Below are 15,739 nucleotides of genomic sequence, written 5' to 3'. Positions count from 1 at the left end.
AAGTTGTAACTAATCTTAGGCAATAGATTTATTATTACACATGGAAGTAAACTACATGTAGTTCACACAAGTAATTATAGTGTCTAGGTAGTGCATTTTGATTGCCTGTGAATGTGATGAGATTTCTTTTAAAAACCAACTGTTTTGTTCATTTGAAGATTCTACTGCTAATGAAAATACTTCTCTTAAGGCATGGGAATAGCCACTAAGTAGATATGAGGGACACAGAACCTCCACTTTCAAATCTTTCTTGCCCTGTTATTGTCCCTTCATTGTGGCTATGAGACTCGTTCACATTCATTTCTGGTTTCCCATACCTGTGGTTTTCATGTTGTTTCACCTCTGTATTGAAGCAGCAGTTCATGATGAGAAATAAATTAACTTCTATAACTCACTAAATTGAGTTATGTAAATACCTGCAATTCCTTCTTCCACACGGCATAAAAAGTGGAAGGGGAAGAGCAATAATCACACACAGCAATGGGACTAAAGGTGCAATGGGAAGTAGAGTGACCAGATAGAAAGTGTGAAAACTCGGGACAGGAGGTGGGGGGTAATAGGCACCTATATAAGAAAAAGCCTCAAATATCTAGACTGTCCCTATAAAATTAGGACATCTGGTCACCCTAATGAGAAGGGGAAGAGTGGCAACTTGGTATAATCAAGCTGTATAGCCACTAGAAAAAATAGACACTGACTTCATACAAGAAAAGAGGATATTGACTGGTGGTAGCAATTGTGGGGGTTAAAATACCCATGTAGCCTGAGGGAAACTAGAGGCCATAGTAATTTACTCTCTAGGAGTGTGTAAAGTCATTAAAAACTGCAAATTATTACCAAGTTACATATGACAGGTTAGTAATGGGCCCAATTAATTGCTGGTGTAACTTCAGTCTTGAAGTCTTCCATCTTGAGGTCTATAAAATCATGAACGGTGTAGAGAAAGTGAATAAATAAGGGTTATTTATCCCTTCACATAACACATGAACCAGGGTCACCCAATGAAATTAATAGGCAGCATACGGAAGTATTTAAGCATAACAAGCAAACATAAGGAACAATAAACAAGAGGAAGTACTACTTCACACAATGCACAATCAACCTGTAGAATTTGTTGCCAGGGGATGCTGTGAAGGCCAAAAGTAAATCTGGGTTGAAAAAAAAAATTAAATAATTTCATGGAGGGAATGCTGAGATTAGGAGAACAGTGGAACCTTTTCTCAAACAAGAACAGCTTGGCTTTAGGAAAAGACAAGGAACCACAGATGCCATGTTTCTATTGGCCAAGGTGGTCAGGGATGCAGCCCCATGCTCTGTGTGTCCCTAAGCCTCTGACTGCTAGAAGCTGGGACTAAACGACTGTGTATGGATCACTCAATAATTGCCCTGTTCTGTTTGTTCCCTCTGAAGCATTTGGCATTGACCACTGTCGGAAGACAGGATACTGGACTAGATGGACCACTGATCTGACCCAGTGTGGCCATTCTTATGTTCAGTGGAGTTATACCAGAGATAAAATTAACCTAACTAATAGACTTAGTAGTTCTTTTGGTTCATTGCTAATCAACTGATAATGGGAGCTGTAGTGTACCACCAATCATTCAGGTGATAGGAGAAACCCACTTTATAGGAAGGAAACTTATTTTATATTGACAGCTGGAAAGTATGTAATCCAGTAATGCAGTGGTTCTCATACTGTGGTCTACAGACTCTCCGGTACTCTACAGAACCTTTCATGTAAGGAAACATGTTAGGAAACAGGCTGTGGTAGAAAGAGGTGTTGCCTGGGGGATATAGTCCCTAAAAGAAGTTGTGTGTCTATGTGAGGGTGGGTGGGTGGGTGTCTCTCTCTCTCTCTCTCTCTCTCTCTCTCTCTCACACACACACACACACACACACACACACACACATGAAGTGCTCAACCCAGTGGAGAAGTGGAAGAACTCCTGTAGAGGTGTATTAGTAATGGCAGGATAGGCATCTTTGAGTCAGAGTCAGGTGAAATCCAGGTGTGCTACGTGTATAGTAAAGTTCTCCACAGTGTGAGCAACGGTGGCAGAATCTGACCCCAAATATTTATTTCACTGGATTCTAACATTATCAACCAAATTGAGGCTCAGAAAGGAAATGTTATGTAACATGCACAATCTCTTAATTTTATTTTAAAGGAAGTGTGTTAATAACTTTAACATAAACAGACACACACACACACACAAAATGTAACAACCAACTTGTAGTGTTGGTTTTAATTGCTTGGCTTTACCACGTCAGGGTTCTGCCTGCTATTCATAGGGTTACTGAAATAAGTCATTGGGTGCAATTTTCAAAGGGCCCAAGTGTCTTGGAGCCCAAGTCCAGTTGCAAGCCAATGGAAATTAAGTTTTTAAGTTACTTAGGCCATTTTGAAAATACCATCCACTTTTAGGGACTTGAACTCTGAGTGCCTAGTCTGTGTAGACTGATGTTTTTTTCACAAAAGATTCAACACTTATTTAAAAAAATAATAACATTGGAATCTTCTTTCCCCATTTTCCAGTGTCCCATTTCAGAACACAGCTCTCAAGATGAGTCATTGCCCATTTTTCCCCCTTTAAAAATGAAAATATTTTAGTACATGTAAAGTCATATTAAAATAGAATCACTAGCCTCTCTACACAATCAAGTTTTCCTGCTCAAATACCTATAGCCACCATCCTTTTTCTGTTGTGAGTAATTAAGCACTGTGCAAGACACTTTTAAAAAGGCTTTGATTAATCATCAGTTGGATCACTGACAGACTGAAAGCCATCCACACCTCCCAGAGTGAGTAATAGGTGGGCCTGTACCTACATTATGTGTAACACATGAAGCCAACTCAAGCAAGCAGTGCCTTCTGGCACTTGTAGTTTTTCTTCTTCCTCCTCCCCTTGTCTCATCATCTGAGGTCAGGTTGTCATGAAAGCATCCACCATCATCTTCTGACCGAGGAAGCAATAAGGTCCAACTGTTTACCGTCTCCTTTGATGCAATCCATCCATCGCTTCCTTGACTTTTCTTGGAGTCTCTTTCCTATCACCCACTCCTGCCATTCTGTCCTCACCAGGTCCTTTTCATTCATCCTCTGTATGTGACTGAACCAGCAAAGTTGCATTTCCTAGATTTTGTCAGCCACATCACACTTCGATTTCCATTCTAATGCTTCATTTTAAAATCTATCTCTTTATGCACTCTTTTGATTGCACGCAGACATCTCATCTCAAACACCCGTTGGCCCTGAATCTACTGTCTCTTTACTACCCATGCTTCTGCACTGTACAGCATTGTGGGGTGTCCCATTGTTCTGTACAGCTTGGCTTTCAGTCTCCGTGACATAAACTTGTCATATGCAACCCCTGAGATGTTATTCCACACTCTTCCACTATACCCCGGCTGGACTGTATGTCATGTTCACACTTGCCATCTTCCATAACCCAGTCACCAAGGTACTTGAACTGGTCAGTCAGTTCAGTCATGTGCTCCATTAATCTCTACATCCCGTTTCCCTGTGGCATCTCTACTGACCCGCATGACCTCAGTTTTAGTCATGCTCAACCCATGCCAGCTTAGCTGGCGTTTAGGTCTTCTTTTGAGAATGCCTTTATTTCTATGTCATCCGCATATAGCAGCTTCTCACCTTTTCCTGTTGGGATCTTCCTGCTGACATAATCCATCAATATGATAAACAGCAGTCGAACTGAGGGCAGAGCCCTGTTGCAGTCTGACTTTCACTTCAGAGGGACTTGTTCCAAAACACATTCTGATCATTGTTTTAATGACCTGTAGAGTATATTTCACGATAGTTAAATCCTCAGACTCTCCATATTTCCTCATCACTAGTGTAAGCATTCTTCTGTCCAATTTATCATATGCTTTTTCTAGGTTTATAAAAGCATAGAAGCTGTCCTGCTAGTGCCTTAGCCATTTGTCTATCTCTTGATGAATTGCAAACATGGCATCTGTGGGTTTTTGTCCTTTTCCTAAAGCCAAACTGTTCTTGTTGGAGGAAAGATTCCACCATTCTCCTAATTTTAGCATCCAAGATGTGTTCGAGTATCTTCATTTCACGTTGCACTAACATTATTCCTCAATAGTTCCATATTCATGGATGCTGCTCTTCTTATGTATTGAGACCAAGGTAGAGTTGCACCAGTCTTCAGGAATTCTTGTCATGCCATATTGCTGTAACCACTTTGCTCATCCATTGTCTGCCTCTCTCACCCGAGATTTTCACCACCTCTATCATTCTGGCACTTGTAGTCCAGAAGGACAATGGGAGCTGTAGGGTGGGCAGCAATGAATGCTGGAAAGGTGGCAGCGATATAAAAGTGTGTTTCTTATTTATAAGGCAGAAACCAGGAGAAAGGCAAAACATCAGTGTGGTTTTGCTGTTCAGTACTGTACCTCTGAAAATTAGGCCACTTTCTTTGGTGGTTAAAATGGATTTAGGTGCCTAACAATATTAGTTTTGAAAAATAAAGGTTGCGCATGGGTGCCTGTTTTATGGAGTTCAGCCTACTTGACTTGTGCACTGGCCCATTCCCCTTGGGCACATGGAGAAATCACTCCTTACGTTCTCTGTAGCATGGAATTGCAATACTGACAAGCCCTTTAATGGTATGAATGGGGTAATGGTTCTTGTGCACACTCTCCCCTTCAGTAACTTAGATGGGGTCACTTTTTATATATATATATATAAATATATTACTTGATCCCTAATAATATTTATGCAGAAATATTCTTTTATTTTGCCATATATATAAAAGATTAAATATATAAATATATATGGCAAAATAAAAGAATATTTTCTGCATAAATATTATTAGGGATCAAGTAATATATTTAAAATTATCATGCCTCTGTTTTTAAACCCATGTTTTAATTGTGAAAAATATAAAAAGTATAACTAATGGTTTCCACAGCTACAGTGTTTCTAGAGTTTTGGAAAAGACGGAGAGCTGTACTCACCTATGACTGGGATCTCATAGACTGGGAGGATGAAGAGGTAAGATCGCAAATAAGTAATCTAATGATGATCTTGTTATCAACACAATGACAGTGTAAGTAATAATGCCTCATGCTTTGCTAGGATAATTGAATTTTCTATATAACACTGGTGCAATAGATCAATAATGTATCTTACAAGTAGAGGTGCATCCAAATTAAAATACTACTCTCCTCTTGGCAAAGTTCGTTCTTTCTTTCTGTCGGAAGGGCAACGGTACTCCTTTTGTTTAAGCACGGTATGTGAATAAAAAAATATATATCTAAGTGCCCATATTTAGCAAAGTGTGATGGGGGCAGCCAGGAATATCTGTCTGGAGTAAGCAGGCCCTTTAAGAGGAATTTAGGTGCCAGTTGTGGCCCTATCCCAGTGTAGCTTAAAGCTAAGGGATTCTGGGACTTGTAGTCCTGAGGAACTGTTGAATGTGCAGCAAAGTATTCTGGGAACAAGGTCATGGATAAAAAGAACTCCCTTCTCCCCACAAAGTGGAGACCAGGGAAGAATCAAGAAGTATTGTGTGGCATTCTGCCTAAAGAGAATACAACTTGCTATTGGGTCCCCCCAGACAAAGAGCCCACCTCAGTGGCTAGGGAAGAGTATGCTATTTGGAGCTAGAAACCCAAACACAGCAGGGGACCTGATCCCTTTCCCTGCATACATTGCTAATCAGCCTTCAACTCCCATGATCCCTTTGCACCACAAGTTCCTGATTCAGCCCAGAATGAAGCCATTCTGGAAAAGGGACGGAGCCTAAACCTTGAACCACTCTTAAAGGGCCAGCTCACCTATTTCAGTCTGCCACGGGCACAAGCAAATAGTTCTATCCCTTTGCACATCTCATGAAATTTGCTCTGTAAGTCACAAGTGAACAGTGCTGTAATGGAATTTAAGCCTGCTAGGATAATGATTGAAATTTGGTCCAAATTAATTGAGGCCCAAAGTCATTATCCCTTCATGGCTCTTCTGGAACCTCTTGGAGATGAGTTGATGATGTTAGTCTAGTTCCTAATGAACATTTTCCACATCACAAAAATCACCACCACAACAGTTTTCTTAGCAATCTCAGCAGAGAAACCAGTGATCGAATCAACATGGCAACCGAACTCCCTTTCACCCCTGGAGGTGATTCTTCTAGCACCTTGGCTGGTGAGTGAGGGAAAACCTTTTACCGCCATGATTTGTGCTGCTCCTGATCTCCATGTGCATGTAATGACATGTCTTGGAGGCTCTCCAATTCAGTCTCTTTCAAGGGCAGTTATTTGGATATTTGCTTTAAAAATATGTGAAGCGCTTTGGGACAAAGGGAGCTATGCAACTGCCAGTCATTATCATTATAGAATGTTTATACTGAATGCCTGATGTGTTGCTACTTAAATTGAAGCAAATCTATGTCATTGCAGGAAGAGCTGCGCCCCCAGTTTGAAGCAAAATACTCCCAAGTGGAACGAGTAAATCCCATCACAGGAAAACCTGAACCTTTTCAACCCTTCCCTGATAAACTTAGTCGACTGATGGTGTCTGTCTCAGGAATATTCTTCATGGTAAAGTCTCTAATGATATTGGAAGGCCATTCTAGGCCTTATTTTGATATCACATCAATGTAAATCAGGAGTCCTTCCACTAAAGTTAATGGAGTTACAGTGGTGTAACATGTGTAAGTGAGATCAGATCCGGCACAACGCTTGTTAATGTTCGATGGGTTGGTGGTGGTTTGGGGTTCTTGAGTGTGTTGGTGGAGTTTGCACCTTTAGAAATTTGCAAAAATATATTTGCAAATTTGTATTTGTCGTTATATAGTAATAGAGAATTTTGTTTCAGCAGTCTAGTATTTCGTCTTTAATCTAAGACTGGTCCGTGAAACAAATTGGGCTCTCTCCTTTTTAAAAGCACTCAATAATCTATGGATCTTTATTTCAGCTGTTTATTTTAATAGGTATTTTATTCTTCTAATTACACATGCATTTATTTTACTGCAGATTTCTTTGGTACTCACTGCAGTGTTTGCAGTTGTGGTCTATCGCCTGGTAGCTATGGAACAATTTGCATCCTTCCAGTGGTATTTTATCAAAAAGTACTGGCAGTTTGCAACATCTGGCACTGGAGTCTGTATCAATTTCATGATCATCATGTCACTTAATGTAGTAAGTTTTTAAAACTTTTTAAAAGAGGGATAAGGATTTTAAGTGATACATTGCATTTTTTAAAAACTAGTTACTGTATAATTGTAACTCAAGTAACTTTGGTAATAGAGTGAAACAAAAACAGTTTATAAACTCTCCGCACGTTTCAGTACTGTAACAGTTTTGTTACAAATAGCTGATTGTGTAACACATTCTTGCCTTCCTAAACATGTATTTTATTAATTTATATAGAAAAATGTCTGCACATTGTTTATGTGTATTACAATAACATCCAGAGATGGTGTTGCAATTGCTTTTGTTAAATAGCACGCTGTTGTTTCAATGGTTTTTGAGCTGCCTGTGCAATTCCTCACTACAAATATTTGACTACACCACTAAGTCTCAGTGGTGACACAGAACACCATTTTTACAGTAGCAAAATCCACTGCTATCCAATTTGGAATTGTGACATCAATGCCATCTCCAATAGGGGAAATGTGAGAGGGGAAGAGCATCTACAAATTTAGGACTTCACAATAAATGTAAAGTGTTCCAGAAACCTCCAGATGTTTCAGAAAATACTTCAGTTATTTTCAGTGATTTTACAAAAACAGAAGAAATAAATCTATTCAGTCTATGGAATCAAGTGATGTTCTTCCTAACTGAGAATTCTAGAACCTCTCCCAAATTTAAAAAGGTTCCTAATAATGAAACTAGATTCTCCCATTTCTACTTTTCAACTCAGCTGTGTTATCAACATTTCAAAATCTTAGAGGCATTGCAGAATATGGTTTTAGTTTAGCTTTTCTCTACTAAAATACATGTTTATAGGTTTAAATGTCTACTATATTAGCAGATTTTGTATTGGTATAAAATGTCCTCGGTCACTACTGATGGCATTCATCATTTCTCTACAATGAAATTAGAAGTGTAAATAGGTAAAGATTAGGAATTATGTAGCATTGTAACTTCTTCTGTTATCTACTAAGTAGGTAGCATTCTTCAAAACAGTCTCTCCAAACTTTTTGAAATTATTAATCATCCTATTTCTGGGTCATGAAAAGTACATACCAAGTGCACAAGCAAAACAAAGCTATTGAAAACATGGAGACACTCCTGGAAAACATTTGTGCTTTTACAAAGTCAGTTCTGTGTTAGGGCTGAAGTTTCATTTAGAAGAATGGGTGGGGATCATGACTGTACTATTAAATAGACAAGTAAGGCAAATGCTAATTAAATGACTCCATGTACAAATTAATGCAAAAGGAAATCCTGGTGTAACAAATCTGTGGTTTCTCTCTACTTTCAGCCCAGTCACATCCACTTATTCCTAACAGTAAAGGAAAAACCCATGAATGCTCATGCAGATATCTGTTTATACAGTACTATTTTTGCGAATATGAGATGCATCAGCCATCTCAAAATCTTTGTAGATATGGACACATCCAATCAGAAAATAGATCAATCCCATCTACAACTTAAGTGACCAGTCACACAGAGTAGATAGCAAAGGATAAATTGCAAATAGTTTGAGCATTATGTGGACTGAAATATATTTCTATAAATCATTAAATAGATCAATTCAAGCTGTGAACATAAAAATCTAATTGTGTTTGTGGATAATTAGCCAAGAGGGACTAGAGGGAAAAGAGGGACTAAAATAAATGAATAATTTTTTCATTGCAAATAATTAAGATTCCTGCAGCTTCTTGCCCTCATCCCAATTATCTTGATGTTGTAGGACAGTTAAATACTTGTTTCCTTCAAATGCTTACTTTTAGTCATTATTTAATAGATATCCTGATACTTTAACAATATAAAATCTTTGCTATAATTTATGCTTTCTTATTTCTATTTCAGGTATATGAAAAAGTTGCCTATCTCCTAACAGATTTAGGTAGGTGGATTTTAATGCTGGCATACTCCTCATCAGTTATACTGTGTAACTTTTGTATTTCAATATCAAATCATCAAAAACATTTTTAACATGCATAGTAATGTGGTGTCCTTTCCCAAACTATTAACTGCCTACCAACTGCAGAGAAAGAAAAAAAAAAAGGCGGGGGGAAAAAAATTGTTGGTCAATGGCCACTAGAGATGACCAAATCCCTAGATCAGGAGATGCCTCTTCCCTCACCCCCACCCCACATCAGACCTTAGAGAAGTTTGGATCACAGATGAACTATGCAACTGTAGGCCATTTCTAGAAGCCCTCATCCTGCAGTCTGCTTAATACAGGGGGACAGCTAATGTCCATATGAAATCCTATTGAATTCAGTGGAGCTCTTCCTGGGCTCAGATGTCACCCCTGTGTGGATCAGATTGTACAATCAAAGCCTAAATTGTTCCTTCACCTAAATACAGATAACTTTTGATTTCATCCAGCTGTATCAGAATTGTTAACATTTTGTGCCCCAGGATTAATTCTTTTTCATTTTCAAATGCTATCAGGCAAAGTTGGAAGCCTAAAAAGAATAGGGTTTTTTTTGTAATCTGTCCCACTGATAGAAAGAGGTTATCAGGTTAGGATCATGCCATGTCCATTGGTCTCAGTTAGTGGGGAAAAAATTCCTCTCCCTTTTCCAGACAAATATTCTGACAAGTGCTATGTGAGATCTGGGATTTACATTTCATGAACAATTTCCTAATTTTGACATTTGTTTTCATTCCAAATTGGGATACAACAAAAAATTTCCCATGAATTTTTCAAAAAAAAAATCATGTAGGGTTAATTGAAATGTTTTTTAAATGTTCTTAGTGTTTTTTTTTAAATATAATATAAAATATAATATAAAATAAAGTTAAAAGCAAAATATTCCATCTAAAAATGTGTAATAGGAATGTTTAGACCTTATCAAAATGCTATATAAAAAATTTAAAACTAAATGTCAAAATTGAGACATTCCCACTTAAAGTTGTTTGGTTTCGGCAAAATGGGATTTTCCACTGGAAAATCTTTCCATCAAATTTTTGACGAGTTGTAATTTTGACTCTTTAAAAAGAAACTAATAATAAAACAATTCAGTCAAAAAAGTTGTGATCGGGGAGGCTACTTTTTAAATTTCCAATCTGGTGCTGTGTGAATATTTTATCCTTAACATTTCATCTGATGTGTTCTATCCAATTTAATGATATAGTTGATTATGCTGTAATTCACAAAAAACACACAGTCTTTCAATTTAACAGGAAGCTGCAGGATTTGTACATCTGCAATACTAAAGACATGGTAATTCTCCACACAGAGGAGACTACAAAAAAGTTTTAACTCAGGCGCTTGATGCCCTACATTTACTAGTAGTGCTTTACATGAAACTCTACTTTAATTACTAATTGATAAGTGATCAGGGGTTTGGAAGCAACCATAAAAGTTTGATAGTCATTGGACTCATCCAAGTTAGTTTATATAATCTTGTGCCCGGTTAAACTCAGATTTTACCCTTACTGATCTAACTGTTTCTATCAAAGCACTTTGTTGAATACCACAGGGGAATGAGAGAGAACAAAGCTTTGATTCGCTAGAGCTGTTTTTTCTATTATTCATGAAAAGTCCTTTTGACATCTGGTGTAATAGAGCATCAGTTATTCCTTTCATAATATGGCTTCTGGTCCTGCAGAAGTAGGTCATGATGATGTAAGTTTTGTTTCCATACATAATAGACTTTGGAAAAGTGCTTATTATTGAGGAAAGTGTACAGGTCAGTCACAAGAATGCTGAAGGCAAGAACTAGTGAGAACAGACCATTTATTTATTTATTTAATAATATATATAACTAGCCAAAACACTGCAACTTAACTGACCAGAACTTCACAAAGTAATTCCTAAGAGCAATAGGTCATTTGTGGCTGCAGTTGAAAAACAACTAGCCTCATTCCATTACTGGTCTCTGCATGCGCACGCACACACAAATAATTCTCCAAAGTCCAAATGGCCCTGCCCTAACTGTAAAACCTAAATGGGCCTAAATTAAACACCAGTCAATCTGCTGTCTTGCATAAGGCCAATGGTGATAGGAATCAGGATTACCCAATGACAGCCCTTCTAACAAATATGCCACACAACTGAATGACAGATACCATTAACCCTGCCTAAGCAATCCAGCACCAGTTTTTAGAACTAACGTCCTTTCTCAAGACAAATTCTGGTGTTCAGATGCAGGTAAACTGCAAGGTCTGCCTATAGACAAACAGATAGGAAAGTGTTCACTCATTCATAACTCCAGTTAAAACAGAACTAAAATAAAACTAAAATTAACTAAAATTTTTAAAAGCACATTTAAATTCATGGCAACATTTTCTGAGTTGGACCAGAACACAGTTGGCTACTTTTCACCTACGGTAGAATGACTTTTTATTGCCCTAGTGTTCCTAGATACTTCCTGAATGCAGGGCTTGGCTACACTTGCAAGTTAGGGCACCCAGGACTGATTCTATGCGCTCTAACTCCTGAGATGTCCACACTGGAAAGGCACTTAGAGCACCTGGACTCTACAGCTGGAGCGTTCCTGGTAATCCACCTCCATGAGAAGCACAGAGCTTGCTGCGCCCTGGCTGGAGCGCCGGGGTGTCAGTGTGGATGCCGTGTTGCATTATTGTGCTGTGATTGGCTTCCAGAAATGTCCCATAATCCCCTGAAGTCAAGTGGCCACTCTGGTCATTGTTTTGAACTTGGCTGCAGGCATGCGGCTATCCCCTTTCAAAGCTCCGTTTCTGACAGCTGGCATGCTTATCTGCTCCCGGACAAAGCAAACCATTACTGTGGAATACTGGTGCTGCCAAGACCTGCCTGTGTGAGAGAGAGGCGGGGGAGGGGGCTGGGGGCTGATTTCGGGGTTTCCCCCTGCTGCTGTCTGAATTTACAAGACAGCATGCAGACACATTCTCTGCCCCCCAAAACACACTGTCTCTCCCCCCACATACACACAACACACTCCCTGTCACACTCCACACACACACCCATTTGAAAAGCACACTGCAGCCACTTGCACACTGGGATAGCTACCACAATGCACTGCTCTCTGTGGTGTTGCAAGAGCTGCTAATGTAGCCGCGCCACTGCACTTGAAGCTGATAGTGTAAACACACGGCAGCGTTTTCCCTGTTGCTGTCTCCAAGGGCTGGTTTAAATCCCAGCGCTCTACATCTGCAAGTGTAGCCAAGCCCTCATTACAATAAATAAAAGGAAAGGAAGAAAAAAACAATAACTGGTGTCAACAAGCTGGGATATTCCAACGAAAGGCAAACCACATCCTTATAATGTGTTTGTTTATTTTGTCCCTAAGCAACCATATAAACTTTAGAGGATTGAATATCTCATCCAGTGTTTGAAAAGTGCACCCACCCTATCTCGGTTAATTAATTCTGCTTGTACTAGTTAAACAGCCCACACCTAGAATCTGAAAGGGTTTCTATTAAGAACTCAGAGGAAAAAATGCAGTTGTTTTTTTCACTGCAACAACGTGAATACATTTATTTTAAACACTCCCAAGTGTATTTACTGATTTCTTGGTGATTCTAAATCACTAATCCACATACTGTATAGCATAATTAGTTTTTTAAAAGCATTTTGAAATTTTCATGAAAAATTGCAAATTTCAATAATTAACAAACAGTTCTAATTAAGATAGAATTCCTGCCCTAAAAATCCTAAAATCTACTTGCAAAGAGTGGGAGTGAGGAATTAAATAAAATATTTGAGGTGTTTCTATGCAGATTTATATTTGTAGTTAAAAAATATAAAGAACCAATTCATTCCATCTGCCCCCATGCTGTTGTCAAATGCCTGACACCTTAGAGGCATCATGACAGAGTTGAGTCTTGATGAGAGAGTAGTGTCCCTGTGGATACATTGAGGGAATATGTTCCCACACATAAGGAGTAGCATGGAATAAGGCATGAAAATGTTTGAGAAGTAGATAGGGAGAGGTTGCTGCCAGTTCTGATCACTTCACTGCTTGTCTACCATGCCATTGTGTATTGAGTTGCTGATGCTAAGCACTATCATGCACAACTGCTGAGAAGAATCAAAGAGTTACGGTGGGTAAGCTAATATCTTTTATTGGACCAATTTCTGTTGGCGAGGGAGACAAATTTCTGAGCTACACAGAGCTCTTCCTCGGGTCTGGGAAATGTACTAAGAAGAATCAAGGCATCTCAACATGTCTCAAAGGATTAAAAAAATTGGTTTAAATTTAAAGTTAAGATTCAAACTGAATTCAAAAAGAGAGCCATCAAAATGGAGAATGAAACTCTCACTGGAACTTCTGTGGTGTTGCACAGCTCAGGGACACCATTTTTGTTTTGTGCATAGAACCACACTGGTCATAGCTGGGGTAAGAGTTTTGTGGCCCTCTCACTGCACACTTTACTGAGGGGGAAAATAACCTTTTACTCAAAGGGTTAAATTAATTTTAACCCTATCATTTCTTCTATAGAAGGCATGTTGACCCTGGAACTCTGTAACACACTTGCAACTTCATTTCATTTGTAAATGTGTAATGTGTACTATGTCACTCCTTTTAGAGCATCCTAGAACAGAATCTGAATGGGAAAACAGTTTTGCCTTGAAAATGTTCCTCTTCCAGTTTGTCAACTTAAACAGCTCAATCTTTTATATTGCTTTTTTTCTTGGCAGGTAAGTTATTTTTGGTCACGATTTTATTACGTAAGAATAGGAGGGAAATGCATACCGAACTCTTAGTACTAGATATTTCATTATGGTAATGCATTAAATTGCAGTAAAGACAATGTTTTAACATGATAGATAGATGTCAGAATCAGCAAAGTTTGTGGAGCTGAGTAGAAACTAAAGCCAAAACTTTCAAACATGGGTATAAGTTTAAGAACTTAAAATCATATTTTTTTCCCAGAGGTGCTGAGCACCTGCTGTTCTCATTGACATCAATAGGGATTGGGGATGCTCAACACTTCTGAAAATCAGGCCAGTTATTTAGATACCTAAATACAGATTTGTGTCTAACATGCTGATAAATTTCAAAAGCTGAACCTAGCTCTGTCCCTTTTTGCTCATCTTTCCTCTATTGGTAATGTTTCCTGGAAAACGAATCCTATAAGTAGCAAGTGCTGTGTAGTGGTTCGCAGACAGGATTGGGAGCCAGGATTCCTGGATTCTATTTCTGTACTTGTTGCTTATTCACTGTGTAAGCTTGGGAAAGCCTCTTGACCTTGCTTCATTTTCACCATTTTTAAAATAGGTTTGATAATATTTGCCAACCTTACAAGATTGTTGGAAATACTAATTAATTTATGTCTATAAAACATTTGAGTTCTTTGATTGGAACTGCCAAGTTTTATGATGATGGTTCAGTTAAAGATGGAAAAAATAGAAAATCTCTGGCTAAGAATATCATAGAATTACTATATTTAACTATAAATTACTAAACATATTGAAACAAGCTACAGGGGATATTACAATTCATGCTAATTATGTTAGACACTTCTTTGTGCCGTCCATTTTATGTCTTTTATCCTTTTCTGACTTGCTAAATCCAGTGTCCTGTAAGATCCTGAAGTTCCAGTCCTTCATTTCTTTCTCAGGTGAAATTTCCATTTAAGTCATTCGGAGTTTTGCCTGAGCAGGGAATTACATATCGAGCTATTAGAACTGTGAGAAGGATTTATTACAAATATCTGTTTGTAACAGAGATTGACCTGAAATGCACACTACATATATGAGACCTCAATCCTGGAGCTGGGTCTGCGTGAGCTGATCCCTGTGCCTGTGGATCCTCATTGACTGCATGGGTATAATGGTTTGCCTTCCCGGATCCACTGCAGAATTGGGTGGCTTGAATTTCTAACATCTCAAATTTCAGGGTGTATGAATGCAGGGGTTTGTTTCTGCACATTTTAGAGTTTGGGGCTACTTGCAAAATGTGGATGTCTGTACCGTTTTGGATTCTGAAATAACTCCTACACCCTTTTCCCTCCATAGTTAAGGCTCTCTTTAGATCCTATATTTTAGCACACAGCCTTTAGCGGCTTATCATTTAAACTGTTTATAGTTAACAGGTTTGGTCAATGGATGAAATTCAACAATGCTAGTAATACAAAATGTTATTGGAATTTCTATTAAGAAACAAAAATCTCATTTCACAGATTTGCAGGCCGTCCAGGAAAATACAACAAACTTTTTAATAGATGGAGACTGGAAGAGGTAAACAATCCCATTTTTTTTTCCTTGTAAAATCTCTATGTGCAAAAAGGAAACTCTGGAATGTTTAAAAGAGACAAACTATAGTCATGTGTAAGATTTATTCTTCCATTAAAGTGCAGTGAGGAAGGACATATCTTTTTTTCATAGCAGAGGATTGGGAACCAGAAAATGTGGCTTCCCTTCTGAGCTCTCAGCTTTGCTATGCAACTTTGGGCTGGCGGCTCACCTCTCTGTGCTTCAGTTCCCCTACTTGTGAGTAGGAGGCAGTAATGCTACCCTATCTGACAGGCTTGTTAGGAGGTCTAAATCATTAATATTTCTGAGGACCGTTGAGATTCTTGGATGGAAGGCAAAATAGAAGAGCAGCCTATTATTGCTGATAGGTTCTTAAGTTTCCCTTATGAGAGTACTACTTTAAAAATTAAA

General features: G+C 38.4%; 1 protein-coding gene across 9 annotated transcripts in view; it reads left to right on the top strand.

Annotated features, from left to right (window-relative positions):
• Window positions 1-15,739, top strand: part of ANO3 (anoctamin 3) — a 390,311-nt gene that overhangs the window by 359,795 nt on the left and 14,777 nt on the right. For all 9 annotated transcript variants that reach the window (XM_065592543.1, XM_065592540.1, XM_042855401.2 and 6 more), the window contains 6 exons: window positions 4,938-5,020; window positions 6,421-6,561; window positions 6,997-7,161; window positions 9,001-9,037; window positions 13,660-13,771; window positions 15,256-15,313. In XM_065592543.1, the coding sequence (XP_065448615.1) occupies window positions 4,938-5,020; window positions 6,421-6,561; window positions 6,997-7,161; window positions 9,001-9,037; window positions 13,660-13,771; window positions 15,256-15,313 (596 nt within the window). The remainder of the gene's footprint in view (window positions 1-4,937; window positions 5,021-6,420; window positions 6,562-6,996; window positions 7,162-9,000; window positions 9,038-13,659; window positions 13,772-15,255; window positions 15,314-15,739) is intronic.

Source organism: Chrysemys picta, chromosome 4 (genome assembly GCF_011386835.1).
Source record: "Chrysemys picta bellii isolate R12L10 chromosome 4, ASM1138683v2, whole genome shotgun sequence".
NCBI classification, from domain to species: domain Eukaryota; kingdom Metazoa; phylum Chordata; order Testudines; family Emydidae; genus Chrysemys; species Chrysemys picta.
This window is presented reverse-complemented; position numbering and strand designations above follow the sequence as displayed.